The 20100-nt window shown below is 47.7% G+C and overlaps 1 protein-coding gene and 1 long non-coding RNA gene across 5 annotated transcripts in view; one reads left to right on the forward strand and one right to left on the reverse strand.

Moving 5' to 3' along the window:
- LOC308484931 overlaps positions 1 to 20100 on the reverse strand; it is a 211789-nt gene that overhangs the window by 33393 nt on the left and 158296 nt on the right. The window lies entirely within an intron of this gene.
- NBEAL1 (neurobeachin like 1) overlaps positions 8268 to 20100 on the forward strand; it is a 163562-nt gene continuing 151729 nt past the window's right edge. For 3 of the 4 annotated variants that reach the window (XR_013989070.1, XM_081015096.1, XM_081015098.1), the window contains exons 1-2: positions 8268 to 8432; positions 10144 to 10578. Coding sequence is in view for 3 of the 4 variants with exons in the window: in XM_081015096.1 (XP_080871222.1) it covers positions 10528 to 10578 (51 nt within the window). In the remaining variant the exon portion in view is untranslated. Of the gene's footprint in view, positions 8433 to 10083; positions 10579 to 20100 lie in introns of all 4 variants that reach the window. The other variant, XM_081015097.1, reaches the window with a different exon arrangement.

Consider the following 20100-nt stretch of genomic DNA (forward strand, 5'->3'; position numbering starts at 1 on the left):
TATGCCTGGAAGGAGTATGCAGAGTTTAATAGATTTTTGATATGTTAAGTGGCTTTTGAATAAATATAAATAAAATAAAACAGACTATGGGAAGTTTTTTAATATTATGGAACAGACTACTGAACCTAGGCTGCACCCCTAGAAAGAGATGATTTTGAAAGGGAGCAAAATAGGTCTACACTGAAAAATAATTACAAAAAATTATAAAAGAAATATACTGACTGTGAAAGATTTTCAGTTCAAAGGAAGAATTGAAGGTGTCCCCGACGACCTGTGTAAGCAAAGTGCAATAGAAATTGGGGAAGGGACACAGTCAATTTAATAATAAAGTACTAAAGAAGGGGGCATTGAGAGAGGTCAAGCAAACACAGAATTCAGAACAACTCCAGTCAGATGTATGGTTAAATGTATAGTAGCGCAGGAAGGAACAGCCAATGAAATAATAAATTCCAAAGGGGAAAGCAGTCAAATAAGGAGAATTAACTTATTGTTGTTGTTGTTTAGTCATTTAGTCGTAGCCGACTCTTTGTGACCCCATGGACCAGAGCACGCCAGGCACTCCTGTCTTCCACTGCCTCCCACAGTTTCGTCAAACTCATGTTAGTAGCTTCGAGAACACTGTCCCACCATCTCGTCCTCTGTCGTCCCCTTCTCCTTGTGCCCTCCATCTTTCCCTACATCAGGGTCTTTTCCAGGGAGTCTTCTCTTCTCATGAGGTGGCCAAAGTATTGGAGCCTCAGCTTCAGGATCTGTCCTTCCAGTAAGCACTCAGGGCTGATTTCCTTCAGAATGAATAGGTTTGTTGTTCTTGCAGTCCATGGGACTCTCAAGAGTCTCCTCCAGCACCATAATTCAAAAGCATCAATTCTTCAGCGATCAGCCTTCTTTATGGTCCAGCTCTCACTTCCATACATCACTACTGGGCTCTGTGGTTTAACCCACAGCGCCACCCGCGCCCCAAGTTTCTATTTAGCTGTCCATTAATGCTGACAAAACCGTATCTCCCATTCATCTCTCAGATCCCCTTGTAAATCTAAAGTACTGACCTCACCACATCCTGCGGTAAAAAAATGCCCCAACTTAATTACACATTGTGTGTAGGTAAGTGTGTGAAGCTACAGCATTCCTACTATCAGCTTAAGTGACACATTCACTCTCTCTCTCTCTCTCTCTCTCTCTCACACACACACACACACAGAGTAGAGCCCCTCCGAGCCAAAGGTCCAAAGGCAGAAAGCCCAGCCAGCAGCCAAACAAAGCCTCAAGCGGTGGTTCCCATAGCGCAGCCTTCCAGCAAAGGGGATGCAGCAAGGAAAACTACCGTCACTTCTCCGCTGGGAAGCGCTGAGCAAAGGCGAGTCCCTAGGCAGCGCGGCTGATTTGATTGGCACAAGGCATGCAAGCTCCACCCCCCAGTCATTCTCAGACTCCTTATTGGTGAGCAACGCAACCCTCCCTGGCCGGCAGGGAGGGAGAAGAGCTGCTTCCTTTGAAATCCGGGAAATTTACGGGATATCAACAATCCGGGGTAGCAGCGGGAAATGGCTCTGGAATAAGGGAGTTTCCCGCCAAATAAGGGAAGGTTGACAGCTATGCATAGGTTTCAGCTTTCAGTTTCCATTTGACAGGGAACTTTCTATGCTTCCTGGAAGGCATTGACCTTTTTCAGTTCTCATTGGGATGGCATTTTGTTATGTTTTCCCCTTTCTGGAGTAAAATGGACAGTCCCGTATTTACCGAAGCCGTCCCAGTTTCTGATTCGATCCCAGAATGTCCCACTTTTCCTAAGGATGCCCCTGTTTTCATGGGGGAAATTTGGGAGGGTGTGGTAGGGAATCCCAGTTTTCACTGGAGAAATGTTGGAGGGCCTGAGCCAAGGAGATAAGTAATTGTACAACCTTCAGAAAGCACCTGAAAGCAGTTCTGTATAGGGCAGTTTTTAAAATGTTTGATGCTTTATTATCTTTTTAAATATGTTGGAAGCTGCCCAGAGCGGCTGGGGGAACCCAGTCTGATGGGCGGGGTACAATCATCATCATCATCATCATCATCATCATCAAAAATAGAGTTGGGGCGACAGCACAACCCTTCTTAACACCTGAACTTTGAGAGCGATTGTTATCTGCAATTGTTGCTGCCATATTATCATGGAGGAGCCGAAGGACGTTCACAAATTGATCTGGACAACCAATTTTCAGAAGGACAGTCGACAGGGCATTACAATTCACAGTATCAAAGGCCTTAGTCAAGTCAATAAACACATATATAGGGGTTGGTTGGGCTCTCTGCATTTTTCTTGAAGCAGTCGAGCGGTGAAAATCACATCCTCTGTCCCTCCAGAAAGTCAAAAAACCATTTTGGGATTCAGGAAAGCTCGCCTCGGATATTGTTAGGAGACCGTTTGCCTAAGATTCTTGCGAGAATTTTGCTGGCTGCGGCTGGTAGTTTCCACAATCCGTTTTTTTTAAATAAAGAGATTGATAATTTTGGCATCCCTAAAGTCTGCTGGGATCTCCTCTCTCAGATTTTTTCGCCGAAGAAGAAAGAATGATAATGATAATAATAATGATAATGATAATGATAATAATAATAGAATCATCATCATAATAACAAATAGAATAATAGAAATACAGAGTACTACTACTAAATATAATAAATAAATAATAAATAGAAATGATAATATAATAAATAATGATAACAATAAATAATAAATAAATAATAAAAGTATAAAATGATTAATATAAATAGAATAATAGGAATAACAAGCAGCCCTGTTTAGGGAAGCTTTTAATAATAATAATAAGAATAATAATAAGCTTTTAATGTTTAATAGGTTATTGTATTTTAGTGTTTTGTTGGAAGCCGTCCAGAGTGGCTGGGGAAACCCAGCCAGATGGGCGGGGTATAATTAATTAATTTATTATTATTATTATTATTATTATTGTAGAAAAACATAATGATAATAATGATGATGATAATAGTTGTTATGTACTGAGTTGAATAGGATCCAAACTGTAGCAGTCTGATTGGTCCTAGAACAATAGGATCCAAAAGGCAGCAGTCTGATTGGTCCTAGAACAATAGGATTCAGAATGCAGCAGTCTGATTGGTCCTAGAACAATGCAGCAGTATGATTGGTTGGCAGGAACCACCCAATCCTGCTCCAGATAGAAGTGAATCCACAACCTGATTGGCTTACAGTAGAATTCCAGAATTAGCCAATCATGTGCAGCCCATTGTGTAAATAATGTATATAAAGCAGATACTGTGAGGGGACATTTATTCATTCCTCCTCACCACTATGAGCTGAATAAAGAGCATGAAATCACTTTGCGACTCTGAGTATATTTCACTGGCGACGAGGATGGGATCCCGCTGAGCTGACTGCCACACACAGCACCGCAGCACCGCCAACTGCCGCACCGCTGCCTCGCACCGTGTATCCAGGCTTCAGCTCCGGGGCACAAGGAACTCAGAATGGCAGCCAACAGCAGCTTCTCGCCATTCAACCCAGCATCTGGAGACTGGGAAGCGTACGCCTCCCGTTTCACCTTCCTCCTAGAAGCCAAAGGGGTCACCGACGAAGAAGACGCCAAGAAGAGGGCGATATTCTTCAGCGTCTGCGGAGAGGAGACGTTTGAAATCGCCCGGGCTCTCCTTGCGCCAGAAGACGTCGCTACTGTTCCATACAAAACAATAATGGAACAGCTGAAGGGGCACTTTTCGCCGCAGCCCTCAGTGGTGGCTCGTCGAAATGCCTTCTACGCAAAGCGGCAAGCCCCTGGGGAAACCATAACTGGGTTTGTGACCTCTCTCCGCCAAGCCGCCCGGTTCTGCAACTTCTCAGAGCTGGAGAACATGCTTCGTGACCGCCTCGTCGGTGGCCTGAAGGATGAGAAGCTGCAACGACGCCTCTACGCTAAGAAGGACCTAACGTTCCAGGTCGCTCTGGAGGAGGCCCTGGCAACAGAAGCTGCCGAGAGGTCGACCCAAGAGGCACGGCCGAGCCTGCCATCCCAACCGAGGGTCCACCATGAAGACCTCACCGACGACTCAGGATCCGACAGGGAGGAGGTGCACCGAGTACAGCAGCGCACTCAAGCAGCGCACAGACCACAGCTGCCTCGACGAGAAGGAGGGAACTGCGCAAGCTGCGGGGAGAGTCACGAGAGGAGGACCTGCCGTTTCCGCAACGCAGAGTGCAGGCAGTGCAGAAAATCGGGACACATCGCCCGGGTGTGTCGGGCTCGGCCCACCCGACACCAGGCATCAGATGACCAATCCAAGAGCCCCAGGTCCCGGGGCCCAACGCACCAAGGCAACTCGACGGAGCTCACGGACTTCCAGGTATACCAGTTGCCCCACCCCAACGTAGAGAAAATTTATGTAGAGGTACAGATAGAGGGGGCCCCATGCCGCATGGAGCTTGACACGGGTTCAACTCTATCCATAATCTCGGCAAGGACCTTAAGGAAACTGTGTCCCACTGGGGGTCCCAAACTCAGGCCGGCCCCATTCACCCTCCGGGACTTCCAGAAACGTAAGGTCCCCACAATGGGGGTGGGGACCTTCAGGGTGCAATACCGAGGGCGGACGCGGCAACTGGACTTGCTTGTGGTCAAGGGCCCCTACATTAGCTTACTGGGATTGGCATGGTTTGGACCACTGGGGCTAGCTGTCACCGGGGTGAACCACACTAGCTTACAAGTGGACGTGGACGCCATATGCAAGGAATTTCCAGGGGTTTTCGATGGGAAATTGGGACAGTATACGGGCCCCCCCATTGCGCTACAGCTTGACCCCGCAGTACGACCGGTCAGGCTCAAGGCCCGCCGGGTCCCGTTCGCCTTGAAACCCCGTATAGACAAGGAATTGGACCGACTCGTAGAGCAAGGAGTGCTGGAGCCGGTGCCTAATGCTCCCTGGGAAACCCCAATCGTCACACCCGTCAAGCCTAATGGTTCGGTCCGCATCTGCGCAGACTACAAATGTACCATAAACAAGGCCCTCACGGCCCACGCATACCCAGTGCCAGTGGTCAGCCATGTCCTTGCCACCCTGGCTGGGTCGAAAATTTTTGGCAAGCTGGACTTGGCCCAAGCATATCAACAGCTGCCAGTAGATGAGGCCACAGCAGAGGCACAGACGATTGTGACGCACAGAGGAGCGTTCAGGGTAAAGCGGCTGCAATTCGGTGTCAGCGTGGCACCAGGCATATTCCAGAATATAATGGACTCTCTCCTTAAAGGGATTCCTGGCGTCACCCCCTTCTTCGATGATGTGTTGATTGCCGGCCCCACACCAGAGGAGTTTGAGGACCGCCTCCGCACCGTTCTGCACCGTTTCCAGACGGCGGGTCTCAAGGTGAAGCGGGAAAAATGTCTACTAGGAGTGCCTCAGGTGGACTTTCTGGGATTTATGGTGGACGCAGAAGGGGTCCACCCGACTGGGGACAAGGTACGGGCCATTTGTGATGCCCCAGCGCCCAAGAGCAAGACTGAACTTCAGGCCTTCTTGGGACTATTGAACTTTTACCATTCCTTCCTTCCCCACAAGGCGGCGGTAGCGGAGCCCCTACACAGACTCCTGGACAAGCGGGCCCCTTGGGTGTGGGGCCAGCGCCAGGAGGCCGCATTCCAGGCAGTCAAGGACTTGCTTGTCTCAAACTCGGTCTTGGCACACTTCGACGAGAGGCTGCCGGTGGTGCTAGCATGCGACGCCTCACCCTATGGCATTGGAGCTGTCCTGGGGCACCAACTCCCGGATGGAAGAGAGGTACCGGTGGCGTACTTTTCCCAGACACTCAACACAACCGAGCGGAACTACTCGCAAATCGACAAGGAGGGTCTGGCAATCGTAAAGGGAGTAAAAAAATTCCATGATTTCTTGTACGGGCGGCCCTTCACCGTGGTGACTGACCACAAGCCGTTGCTTGGCTTGTTTGCCCCCGAAAAGCAGACCCCCCAAGTGCTGTCTCCTCGCGTCCTCAGGTGGTCAATTTTCCTTGCCAGCTACCAGTATGCACTGATTCACCGACCTGGGAAGGCGATGGGCCATGCGGACGCCCTCAGCAGGCTACCACTACCGGAAACAGGCCCTGACCCAGCACCTGCACAAGAGGTTATGAGCCTGGAGCTGCTTCCCGACCGCCCCATTCAGGCACAAGAAGTTGCACACCATTCCAAGAAAGATAGGGTCATCTCCCGGGTCCTGGACTGGGTGTGGAGGGGATGGCCCAGCAGCAGCCCCGGGCCAGAATTCGCCGGCTACACAACCCGCAAACATGAACTGTCGGCCCACAAGGGGTGCCTGTTATGGGGAAGCAGAGTCGTTGTTCCCCAGCCCCTCTGCAAAAGGGTCCTCACAGCCCTACACGAGACACATCCAGGGGTAGTAAGAATGAAGGCCCTTGCCAGGAGTTATGTGTGGTGGCCGGGGATCGATGGAGAGATAGAGGCCTGGGTCAAACACTGCCAGGCCTGCCAAGAATCCCGCCCAGATCCCCCAAGGGCCCCAGTCCAGTCCTGGGAGTCCGCCCGAGCACCATGGTCACGCCTGCATGTGGATTTCGCTGGCCCCTTTCAGGGGAAAACATTCTTCATAGTGGTGGACTCCTACACCAAATGGCTGGAAGTCGCACTGGTACCGTCCACTTCCACGTCCGCAGCCATCCGGGTACTACGCAGGCTGTTTGCAACCCACGGGCTCCCTGACACTCTCGTCTCAGACAACGGGACTGCATTTACGTCAGGAGAATTCCAAACCTTCACAGCGCAGAACGCCATCCGCCACATCCGTTCGGCGCCGTTCCACCCTGCCACCAATGGCCAAGCAGAACGCATGGTGCGGACCACCAAGGACACCCTTCGCCGCATGACGCAAGGGGACTGGGAGTACCGCCTTGCCACATTCCTTCTAGCACAGCACAGCACCCCCAGCTCAACGACTGGCCGGAGCCCCGCTGAACTACTAATGGGTCGGCGCCTTGCAATCAGATTGGACCGCCTTCACCCCGATAGAGCTCAGGATGAGGTAGTGGTGGGGGAAGGCAGGAACCCCCGGACCTTCGAGGCCCAGGACCCAGTGTACGCAAAGAATTTTGGGGCAGGCCCAGCATGGGTACCCGCCACAATCACCAGGGTCACTGGCCCCGTGTCGTACGAGGTGCTAACGGATGGGGGGCAATGCTGGCGCCGCCACTGCGACCAGATACGGCGACGATTCCCGGGAGAAAACCAGGAGGAGGACAGGTCAGAGGAGTCCCAAGGGAACAGCGGGGCAGTGAGGCCCATAGAGCAGGAGGGGCCAGCAGGAGAGGCAGAATCAGTAAATACAGAGAGGACCCGTGAGGCCGAAAGGACACCGGAACCAGAACCACGACTGAGCGAGCCGGTTGCACCAGACCAAACAGCCGCATCACAGCCAGCATCCTTGGAACACGAGCCAGAACCCGGAGCCCGGACCAGGGAACACCCCAGGCCACAACGCACACGTAGGCCGCCGGCATACCTTGAGGACTATGATGCGACCTCCCGGGCAGGACTGGAACTTAGAGGGGAGGGGTGTTATGTACTGAGTTGAATAGGATCCAAACTGTAGCAGTCTGATTGGTCCTAGAACAATAGGATCCAAAAGGCAGCAGTCTGATTGGTCCTAGAACAATAGGATTCAGAATGCAGCAGTCTGATTGGTCCTAGAACAATGCAGCAGTATGATTGGTTGGCAGGAACCACCCAATCCTGCTCCAGATAGAAGTGAATCCACAACCTGATTGGCTTACAGTAGAATTCCAGAATTAGCCAATCATGTGCAGCCCATTGTGTAAATAATGTATATAAAGCAGATACTGTGAGGGGACATTCATTCATTCCTCCTCACCACTATGAGCTGAATAAAGAGCATGAAATCACTTTGCGACTCTGAGTATATTTCAATAGTAATAGTAATAAACCTCAACAACAGAATCAACAACAACTATTATTATTGAATATGACGTCCCTCTTTTCAGAAATGTTGGAAAGTATGCTCCCGTTCTATAACAGAGAGCAAGAAGCGGCGGCAAGAAGCGTGCGGGAAGGGGGAAAAAAAAGACTCTGCCAGGAGCCAAGATGGCCGCCGAGGCTTCCTTTCCCTCCCCACCCCCACCCCTCCGCCCATGTCATCTCCGCGCGCCTTCGCCAGAAGGGCGGACGGACGTGGTTGCGTCGCGGGGCGGGGCGGAAGGAGGCGGCAAGCGCTGGAATGTGGGCGGGGCGTCGGGGCGGCCGATGTGGCTTCCCATTTGCCAGCAGCGGCGGCAGCAGCAGCAGCAGCGAGCGCCTCCGCCTCCTCGTCCTGCTGAGCCGCCTCAGCTTCTTCCCCCGAGCTGGGCTGAGTCCGCAGCCAGCGAAGGCGCCTCTTCTCCGGGGTCCGAGGAGCCTCCCGCGTCCCCGGTGAGCGAGGAGCCCCTGTGGGGCGGCGGGGAGGGGAGAGCCGCCTGGTTGTGGGGCTGGAGGAGGGCGAGGTATGGGGGGGGGGAAGGAAACAGGGAAGTGGAGAGGGCAAATGCAATGAGAATAATGAGAATTTCTCTCTCCTGAAACTATAATTTCTCTCTCCTGAAACTACAGCACGGGGATAGGGGTGGTGTGCCCTGGAAGAAGGGTGGGGTTGGGGGGCGATGAGAAATTAGTATCATTATTATCATCATCATTAAATTATTCATTATTATTATTATTTTTTATTCATTTTTAAAAAAAAATATCTGTGCTTTTCAGGTTTATGCATTATACTAGTTTTGCAATCCTTTTTAACATTTCGGAACTCGACTTCCCTCCCCCTCTCTCTGCGGTTCCTTCAATTTATTTGTAATATCTTCTGCATATTATTCCAAATTAACTTAAGTTGCTCACTTGTTAATCTACTTTAACTCGACTTCCATCCCCCTCTTTCTGCGGTTCCTTCAATTTATTTGTAATATCTTCTGCATATTATTCCAAATTAACTTAAGTTGCTCACTTGTTAATCTACTTTAACTCGACTTCCATCCCCCTCTTTCTGCGGTTCCTTCAATTTATTTGTAATATCTTCTGCGTATTCCAAATTAACAAGTTGCTCGCTTGTTAATCTACTTTAAATATACACTCTTGTCAAACTGCAGGTTATTACAACAATCCTGCCAATGTTTTTATCTGTTTACAATTTATCTGTAAATATTCAGTAAACCCATTTCCATTCTTTTATAAAAAGTTTGCTGTCTTGATTTCTTATTTTTCCAATAAACCCATTTCCATTCTTTTATAAAAAGTTTTCTATCTTGATTTCTTATTTTTCCAGTAAGTTTTGCCATTTCTGCATATTCCGTACGTTTTCGTATCCATTCTTCCTTTGCTGGGACTTCTTATTCTTTCCATTTTGGGGCAGGTAACATTCTTGCTGCTGTAGTAGCATACATGAATAAGTTTCTATACAGTTTAGGTAGTTCTGTCTCTATAATTCCCAAAAGAATTTATTCATTGTTGTTGTTGTTGTTGTTGCATCATTGTATTGTACTGGGTTGAGGGAGAGGCATCCTGTAAAAGGGACAGACAAGTGAAGTTAGGAAAACAACTGTGTGTGAATTAGAGAAAGGGTGGGGGGAAGAACCATCAGAAACAAGGTTTGAGGAGAGATGATCTGTGTTTAATTTTGGATTATTATTTTTTAAAAAATATATCTTAAGTAGAGCGCAGTCGGCACTTTAGCCTACGACAGCTTTATCAGTCTACCCACCCCACCCCCAAATTCCCCGGAAGTCGTCCGTTTTTCATCACCCTTTGAAAATGGTTAGGGTTTTTATAATTTCTAAGCCAGGGGGAACATTTGGACACTGGGTATGTGAGAGGAGGGGAAAACCTGGAGATATTGGTGGTTCTATTGTGAAGAGGTTTTTTTTTTTGCTCAGCGATGCCCTTATTCTAATTTCCGCATTCTTACAGAAGCAAAAGCAAGGAAATGAGTGTCTGAGCACTTTAAATTTTAAATTTAAATAAATGATGTGAATTGTAGAAAATACCCAACATAGTGGGTACTTAAAAATAAATAAATCAGTCTTTATTTTATCAGCTGATCTGTCAACATTGCTTTGCTGTTTGGTACACTGAAAATATACTTTCTACCATGCAGTTTGTCACTGAGGGGGATGATGAAGACTTGAAGTCAAACAACATCTTACCGAGGTTTCATCATTCAGAAACAACAAGAGCAGTTCCTGGGATCTCCTTCAGCACTCGTAATATGGAATTATAACATTTCCTTTCTTACATCGTCACACATCCTGCACGTTCCAGCCAGCACAATTTTCCTTTCAGAGGTTAATTCCAAAGTGCCATCGATGAAAAGGAGAGGGCTGATTGTCACCCTTAGCCGATTTAACCGTGCAAGAGTATTGGAGAAACTTGTTTTCCCCGTCCTTGATTGGATTGACGAATTAAAGCGAACATTTTGAATTGAAAGTGAGCATGATAGGATCTTGAGCATATGGTACTTCACAACTGAGGAAGGTGAACGATGGCGTCCAGAGAGAGGCTGTATGAACTTTGGATGCTCTATTGCAATAAGGTAACTTCTTTTTAAAAAATAAATAAAACTTGGGGGATGCTTTAGTTGAAGCTGTTTTGTTGAAACCAAATGGCTAACAGTGCAGTCTTAACCACATCTGCTCAAAAGTAAGTCATCTTGAATGCATTGCAGCCTTAGACTGTTTTTTTATTGGAATCCTGATATGCTGGTACAGTTGACCAAAATGCCCACAGTTATGTGCTCCTATAGGACAGGTAAGGGATGCAGGTGGCGCTGTGGGTTAAACCACAGAGCCTAGGGCTTGCCGATCAGAAGGTCGGCGGTTCGAATCCCTGTGACAGGGTGAGCACCCATTGCTCGGTCCCTGCTCCTGCCAACCTAGCAGTTCAAAAGCACGAAGTGCAAGTAGATAAATAGGTACTGCTCTGGCGGGACGGTAAATGGCGTTTTCGTGCGCTGCTCTGGTTCGCCAGAAGTGGCTTAGTCATGCTGGCCACATGACCCGGAAGCTGTACGCCGGCTCCCTCGGCCAGTAAAGCGAGATGAGCGCCACAACCTCAGAGTCGGCCACGACTGGACCTAATGGTCAGGGGTCCCTTTACCTTTACCTATAGGACAGGTATGACAAACTTTTGAATCTCCAGGTGTTGCTGAACTACAACTCCCATCATCACTGGCCGTTGGTCATGCTAGCTGGGGCTGATGAGAGTTGTAGTTCAACAGCATCTGGCTGGTCAAAGGTTCCCCATACCTAACCTAATCTGTTATATCTAAAACTTTAAATATTTGTTTCCTGGCCTTCTTTCCACGGAACCAAGACTGGATGCAGCCTTCCACTTGAGTGTATACTCATTATGCAAGGGCTTGGGCTTGTGCAAACTTGATGGTGATGCTGAAGATGGTCTACAGTGAATCTCAGGCTAGAGAAACGATATGTTTACACCACCACAACAATTTGCTGGATAATCATAATTATTCTCGTTAGGATCCGGTATTATTTCTTGTTCCTTTCATCTGAATTTTGCTTGCGTTAGGGTGGCGCTTTCTTCAGCAGTTTCATTGCTCAAAAGCACTTGGCATTTTTGTTTGCGTGTTGATTGTTTTGTTGCAAAGAAGAACATGCAGAAATGTTCCTCTGAGCCATAAGATTTGGAGTTAAGGAATTTGCCTTTAGTCCGCTGCCTAAGCTGGTGAGCTTTTGAAACACAAACGTCCTATTGTTTAGAAGCTCAATATGACCGTGCTGATTGAGCTTTGTTTTGAAGTGAGCAGATACTTGGTGGCATAATGAAAAATAGCGCAAATGTGCAACGGAACATTTTCAAGTGGGACCTAAACTTTTATGAAGTTAGCAGTGTTTTCTAACCGTTCCTACCTAACAGTAAAGGGTAAAGGGACCCCTGACCATTAGGTCCAGTCGCGAACGACTCTGGGGTTGCGACGCTCATCTCGCTTTATTGGCCGAGGGAGCCGGCGTACAGCTTCCGGGTCATGTGGTCAGCATGACTAAGCCGCTTCTGGTGAACCAGAGCAGCACACAGAAACGCCGTTTAGCTTCCCACCTGAGTGGTACCTATTTATCTACTTGCACTTCGTACTTTCGAACTGCTAGGTTGGCAGGAGCTGGGACCGAGCAACGGGAGCTCACCCCGTCACGGGGATTCGAACCACCGACCTTCTGATCGGCAAGTCCTAGGCTCAGTGGCTTAACCCACAGCACCACCCGCGTCCCAGTCTACCTAACAGTACAAACCACCTAAACCTTCCAGATGCTCTTAATATCTTTTGCCTCTGAACGCTTCCTCCAAGCTAGCTACAGGAAGCCCTCAACTTATGGACATTTACCTTTTGTGCATTCAGCTTTTACATGCATGGCCATTTAAAAATAAAAAGGGGACAGGGGTCTGGGGTCTGGGAAAAATGACTTTGGCAATCCCACCCGCCATTGAACCCAATGGGTTTTGACTATATGGGACTTTGGCATTAGGTGGAAGCCCTGGAACGCAACTGCTGCATAATGTTTATTGTATTGTGCACACGTGAGAGGAGAGAGACGGTAATGTGCGTCGCTGGGTCGAAACGGGTTACAATTTTATGGAAATAATATCTGGAAAAGTTGGTGGAGACTTGCTGCTTGTAGCACTGAGCCCAGCTGCTGGGGGCGCGTTTGGGTATTTTAAGTTGTCCTCTACCAAGCACGATGCGGGTGGCACTGTGGTTAAACCACAGAGCCTAGGACTTGCCGATCAGAAGGTCAGCGGTTCGAATCCCCGCAACGGGGTGAGCTCCCGTTGCTTGGTCCCTGCTCCTGCCAACCCAGCAGTTCGAAAGCACATCAAAGTGCAAGCAGATAAATAGGTACCACTCTGGCGAGAAGGTAAACGGCGTTTCCGTGCGCTGCTCTGGTTCGCCAGAAGCGACTTAGTCATGCTGGCCACATGACCCAGAAGCTGTACGCCAGCTCCCTCGGCCAATAAAGCGAGATGAGCGTCGCAACCCCAGAGTCGGTCATGACTGGACCTAATGGTCAGGGGTCCCTTTACCTTTACCTACCAAGCACTTTTCTTCTCCGATCAGCTGTGTAGGTCGCTTGGGCCAGTCACTGTTTTGTAGTCTAACCTGTCTCATACAGTTGTTGCGAGGACAAAATGGGGAGGGGGTAAAACCATGGATTCCCCTTTGAGCTCCTTAGAGGAAAGGTGGGACATAAATCAAATGTATTAGTTGAGAAACCTTCGGTCTGGGGGTCAAATGCAACCCCAGAAGCCTCTCTGGAGGAGTGGAAGAATGTTTCCTGCTTGGCAGGGGGTTGGACTCGATGGCCCTTGTGTTTCCTGCTTGGCAGTGGGTTGGACTCGATGGCCCTTGTGGTCTATTCCAACTCTATGATTATATGAAGAACCTCACACCTGGAGGCCAAGACAGACACTAGCCTACCTACCAAAGTAAATGTTTATATTCCTTGTTCCACCCATTGTGGCTTCTGTGGCCCCAGGGAGGTGGCCCAGAGAAGAGTGGATCCCTGGCTGCTTAAAGTCTTGCCACCGTGCTTTAGAGATACGGTGTGAATGTGACCTAGGCATCAAAACATGTCCCTGAAAGAAAGTACATTATGTGAATGGTTGAAATGAGAACCACCCCTACTGATACTGCCCGTTGCAAGGGCCCACTTGAGATCTTGGCATCCTAATGTATAAGGATTCTCCTTTTCGCGGCAATTATGCCTGAAGGTGACACTTTCAGTCATTTCTCTCCATGCTGACTCAAAAGTAGGTTCCACTCCCAATAATTCAGTGTGACTTACATCCTAGGAAGCATGTTGAGAATGGTAGCCTGGATATGTGCCTACGAGTGCTGAAGGACTGGAAATTCTGTTGTATGAAATCTAGCAGAACTTCTCATGTGGAATTTGCTGCCAAGGAGGGTGGTGGAGTCTCCTTCTTTGGAGGTCTTTAAGCAGAGGCTTGACAACCATATGTCAGGAGTGCTCTGATGGTGTGTCCTGCTTGGCCGGGGGTTGGACTCGATGGCCCTTGTGGTCTCTTCCAACTCTATGATTCTATGATTCTCATAATCTAGGAGCGAACCGTCTGAAAAATGCTAGGGAATGCAGGCATCACAAACGACTTATGGGTTATGAAAGTAGGTTAAGATGACATCTTTTATTGGACCAACAGCTGTTGGTGAGAATGCAGAAGCTTTTGAGTTTAAAAGCCTATCAGGCAAAAACTACTGCTCTTTAACGCTTTAATCTATGAGTAATGTATGGCTGCTTTGAAGCTGCTTGCAACACAAAATGCAGCACCGGATCAGGTTTGGAGCTACCAGAGGAATATATATCAGTACTGTTTTGGTTTCTCTGCTGTCCTGTTTATGAGTTGAGTGACTCAGATTCCAGTGATCATCTTGGAGTGACTGCAAAAGTCAACCTTTCACGGTACATCTTATTTGACTGAAAAGGAGCAGAGATAGTTTTATCCACGTGAAATTATTTCGTCTTTTATTTGCTGAAACCGTTTTCTTTAAACCCACAAATTAAAATGTAACGGTGAATGAATCAAATGTCTACTAAATTGTTTTATTTGCGTCAGTATTTAGATGACCTATTCATTTCACTTGAAATTGTGTAGTCTTGCTTAGGGGGATTACAAGGCTGGAATTGTTACATAATAAGCTGTGCCAGTATGCCAGGGGCTACTTAGGAACAGAACTCTGCCACTTCTAGGAAAAAAAGAGTGTGGAAATATTTGAATTGGCCAAACCATAAAACAATTTCCTTCTGACTTTACTTTTTAATGAGAGACGAGACGAGACCAATGGCACGTGGGTTGACTTGACACAATAAATTGTGTTGTGCATACATTTTTTAAAATGCCACGTATAATAATACCATCTGCTTTTTTGTGCTGAAAAAAGTACTCCGGGCAGAAAGCAGCAGTAAAACTCAAGAAAGCCAAGTGAAAAGCAATAACCACTCAAGATAAAATGGAGCCTCAATCCTGTTTCCAGCAGAGATTGAGGATCCCCGTAAAATAGTCTCGCAGTGACAAACTTTGGGTACGATTCAACATGCAGCGAGTCCTGTTTTGTTCCCAGTGGGAGGAATTCTGAGCAGGTGCTTGCCTCTCTGCTGAAATCAATAGCACGTACAAGGGCTTCGCTGTGGCTGGAGTAGGCCCATTGTTTTTTGGATCAGTATGCCAAATTGAAATATGTGGGCTTCTTGTTTTGATACCGAGTTAATGACTGCATAATGCATGAAGCACTTCTGCCACTTTAGGGCACTTGTTCAGATGTCTGTTTTGACTTTATTGCATTCCTGTCAAGACGTCCGCAGAGGAAAAGTTTCATCCATTGAGTAAATGCCCTATGTGGAGGGGAAAAAACCTGGCAGAAGTTCCTTTGTTTGCTAACGCATGCTCATCTTCTGCCACTTAAGATTAGAAAAAACTTTTCTGGCTATTGAAGGGAAGATTAGCTGCACTCATTATAGAGACAAATGCAGATCGGATTGGCACTGAAACAGCAGAAAATATCCAAGCTCTGTAAATTGTTCTTTGCGTGGCAGGAAGAAGATAGAATTTGGGGGTCATGTTTTTTGTTTTAAAAAGGCATTGGACCTACTGAGGTGATCTTGCTGGCTACATGTAGTGGAGGAGCTGGATCGTGGCTTCTTGTCCAGATACAGTGGTGCCCCGCAAGATGAATGCCTCGCAAGACGAAAAACTCGCTAGACGAAAGGGTTTTTCGGTTTTGCGTTGCTTCGCTAGACGAATTTCCCTATGGGCTTGCTTCGCAAGACGAAAACGTCTTGCGCTTTTTTTTTAAAGCCGCTTGAAGAGGCGCAGTTGCGACGGACCGTGCTTCGCAAGACGAAAAACATCGCAAGACGAAAAGACTCGCAGAACGAATTCTTTTCGTCTTGCGAGGCACCACTGTATGTGCTTTCCATGGTTGAAGAGATCCTACATGGAAAATCCATCATGTATAGATTTAAGTCACTTACTGAATCTGGCCATACTGTTCTGTGTTGCTGGACTCCGTCTTCTCTCAGCCCCATTCAGAATGGCCATTGGTGATGGGTGCTTCAGTCCACAAAGATGTGGGCAGTTTAGCCAGCCCTTTGATAAATGGCGGATTGTTTCTCCGTAAGTCAAATGTGGAACAGTTGTTACATCCTGGAGACATTGGTGGAAACTGAGATACGAAAACTAGGAGCTTAAATGGCACCTTAAACCTAGGCTATGAGCGCAACAACACAATGTCTAGTCTTGCTTTTTTAAAAAACAAGAATACAGTTCTGAAAATAAATCAATTGCTAAAATATTACATTAATTTTTCACATGCTCTAGTCCATGGGTAGGCAAACTAAGGCCCCGGGGCTCGGATCCGGCCCATCGCCTTCTAAATCTGGCCCACGGACGGTCTGGGAATCAGTGTGTTTTTACATGAGTAGAATGTGCCCTTTTATTTATGGGTTATTTGTGGGGCATAGGAATTCATTCATTCTCTCCCCCCCCCAAAAAAAAATAGTCTGGCCCTCCACAAGGTCTGAGGGACAGTCGACCTGCTGAAAAGATTTGCTGACCCCTGCTCTAGTCCTTCCCCTGCCCACCCCCCTAATGTTCTTAAGAGGGTCTCTTCTGCAGTCTTCAGAGAGTAGCTGGAAGTGGGGAGGCAGAAAAAGCTCCTCCTTTCCGTCCACTCTGCAGTTTTAATCTGAAATCTTTGGTGCAGGATTGCGCCCAGAGCTCAGAAACCGCTCGCACTCATGAAATTCCCTGTCGCAAAATGCGCCTAGGACAATGGGAGTTTTGAACACTGCCTGGAATGGACATGTACCCCCAGTGGGAGAGATCACAATCCTGTCCGCCCCCACCCGGAAAGTAATATGACTTGCTTATACAGTGGTGCCTCGCAAGACGAAATTAATCCGTTCCGCGAGTCTCTTCGTCTTGCGGTTTTTTCGTCTTGCGAAGCACGGCTATTAGCGGCTTAGCGGCTATTAACGGCTTAGCGGCTATTAACGGCTTTAAGAAAAAGGAAACAAACTCGCAAGAACTCGCAAGACGTTTCGTCTTGCGAAGCAAGCCCATAGGGAAATTCGTCTTGCGGAACGACTCAAAAAACGGAAAACCCTTTCGTCTAGCGAGTTTTTCGTCTTGCGAGGCATTCGTCTTGGGGGGCACCACTGTAATATGTTTGGAAAAGCAGCCTGTGGAATTGTTGAATATCGGGGCAGAACATTTGGTGAGAAAGCGAGGAGAAGTAATTGAACTGGTTATTTTTTCAAGTATATTAATGAAAGATGGATAGAAGCATACATTCACCAGGCAGGTGGACTTTCCACTTCACAAGCCCACTGATTCACTAGTTTTAATATTCTGCCACTTTGACAGGGTAATGTCAGCGTCTTAGGAGCTAGTTGTGGCTATATAGACAGCTGTCACGTCAGGGATGTCCTCAGGTCATATTCTGCTTTGGGGCTTTGAAAACTAAAGGTCACTTTGGCAAAACAACAACTTGAAGTAAGTGTAAAACGATGAAGACCCCGTGTTTATAGTCACTTGCATAATCCGGTGGCGGTTATGGAGAAATGTTTTACCCAAATGTTTAACAAACTGAGTTCTGCCCAAACAGGTTTTTCATTCACCTGACCTGCTGTGGTTACTGATTCTTCTTCGTGAAACACAATAAGCCTTTTTTAAGGGGGGGACGACACCATTATTACTTCTTCTTTTTAAAAAATCGAGTCATTCTGTGGTTTGAAAGCGATAATTTTACTCTTCAGCGGTGAAAATGGTCTGCTTCCATGACTTTTACTTTTAAAAGTGCTAAAAACTGAAACGGAAAAAAAAAGTGGTACGTTTCTCTGGGTTTGGAACACCTTTCAGAGAGACGTTCCTTTGCCACAGCAACAGTGCAGAACCTGCAGCCCACGGTCAGAATTAGGCCTGCTAGGCCTCTCCATTTGGCCTGTGAGGCTGTTTGGGCCAAGCCATGTGCCGTTGTCCTGCTCCTAACATTGCAGGTAAAGGTGGAGCTCCCAGGATGTTTGCAGGCCCTGGCAGTCAATTGATCTGCAAAGTACGGTCCCTTTCGGTTTCTGCAGGCAAAGGAAAACGGGTCACCTGAATTTACTGTGATTGTCAGGTGACTGACATGTGCACCCGCCTGCCAATCAGAGTTGGCTTGTGCGGGTGGTGGAGATAAGAACAGGTCCACTTTCCCACCCCTGCCTTAGAGCCAAAACTTCCTGTCCTTAGGAAACCAACAGGCCAAGTGGAAATGGAGGCGAGGATCATTTGCTGCTCGATACGGGCAGGCTGTGTTTTCTTCGTCATGAAGAAAGCTATTTGAATGTGTAGTGGTTAAGAGCGGAAGTCTCGTAATCTGGTGAACTGGGTTCGCTTCCCTGCTCCTCCACACGCAGCTGCTGGGTGACCTTGGGCTAGTCACACTTCTCTGAAGCCTCTCAGCCCCACTCACCTCACAGAGTGTTTGTTGTGGGGGAGGAAGGGAAAGGAGAATGTTAGCCGCTTTGAGACTCCTTTGGGTAGTGATAAAGCGGGATATCCAATCCAAACTCTTCTTCTTCTTCTTCTTCTTCTAAAGTGAAACACTTCTGGAGGTACAGTATGACTTGAAACCTAGTTCAGTTCTTAGACATGGAGCAGTTTTCTTCCGATGCAGCTATTAAAGCAGCAACTGGGTGGTCATGGACCTAGGATGCTGTGGTTGCAAGATTCCTACACTGAGTAGAACCGGGTAACAGATGTGGTGCTCTCCCAGATGTTGTTGGACTACAGCTCTTGCTGATCGGAAGGTTGGCAGTTCGAATCCCCGCGACGGGGTGAGCTCCCGTTGCTCTGTCCCAGCTCCTGCCAACCTAGCAGTTCGAAAGCACACCAGTGCAAGTAGATAAATAGGTACCGCTCCGGCGGGAAGGTGAACGGCGTTTCCGTGCGCTGCTCTGGTTTCCGTCAAGGTGTCCTGTTGTGCCAGAAGCGGTTTAGTCATGCTGACCACAAGACCTGGAAAGCTGCCTGTGGACAAACGCCGGCTCCGTCAACCTGAAAGCGAGAGGAGCGCCGCAACCCCATAGTTGCCTTTGGCTGGACTTAACCGTCGAGGGGTCCTTTACCTTTTATCTCTTTTACAGCTCATCAGCCTCAGCCAGCATGGCCAGTTCATGGATGATGGCAGTTTCAGGAGGGCCCCATGTTGGCTACCTCTGGAGTAGAAGGTTGGATTTGATGATCTCCAGGGTCTTTTCTGACTCTAAATTTCTGTCATCCTAGGGAGTATAGCAGTTGTGAGAAGAACTGAATACTTGAGTTATTTGACCTGTCTTTGAGGATAGTGTAGTGTGCTGGTCTCTTGCAAGAAAATACAGTGGTACCTCGGGATGTGAATGGGATCCGTTCCAGAGCCCTGTTCACATCCTGAACAGAACGTAAGACACGGCGGTGCGTCTGCACGTGCGCAGGTCGCGTTTTGCCTCTTCCGCGCATGCGCATGACGTCATTTTGACCATCTGCGCATGCGCATGCTCCGTTACTTCTGGGTCATCGCGGGGCACAACCCGAAAGCGCTCAACCTGAAGCATATTTATCCCGAGGTGTGACTACATTTATTGTTTTAGCCTTTACAAATATATTATTAAAAAAATACAGAACTCTTCCTTCAGTCATATTTTATGTACATAACAAAACATACATATCTAGATTTGCTTTTTACTGCTGTTGTTTCCCAAGGCTGATTCAGAAGCCCATAGTACTAGGTAGAAGCACAGAGATTTGGACAAAACCACCATAGCTTATGCCCTTACAAAAATGTTTTCTTTTGCGATTTGCATTTCTTCTACCGCAGGGCCTAATTACTCCAAACCATCCATTACTGATTAGAATATACTTAAAATAGGTTGAAACATTTCCGCCTAAGCAGTCTGAAACAATTGGGTACTTGAGTGAGTAGACAATACTGGTACTTCAGTAATGATGGGTTTGTGATCTAAGCAATTAGACTCCAGGAATAATTTACTTTGACATATTATGCTTC

Source organism: Podarcis pityusensis (genome assembly GCF_964106645.2).
Source record: "Podarcis pityusensis genome assembly, chromosome: 1".
NCBI lineage: Eukaryota > Metazoa > Chordata > Lepidosauria > Squamata > Lacertidae > Podarcis > Podarcis pityusensis.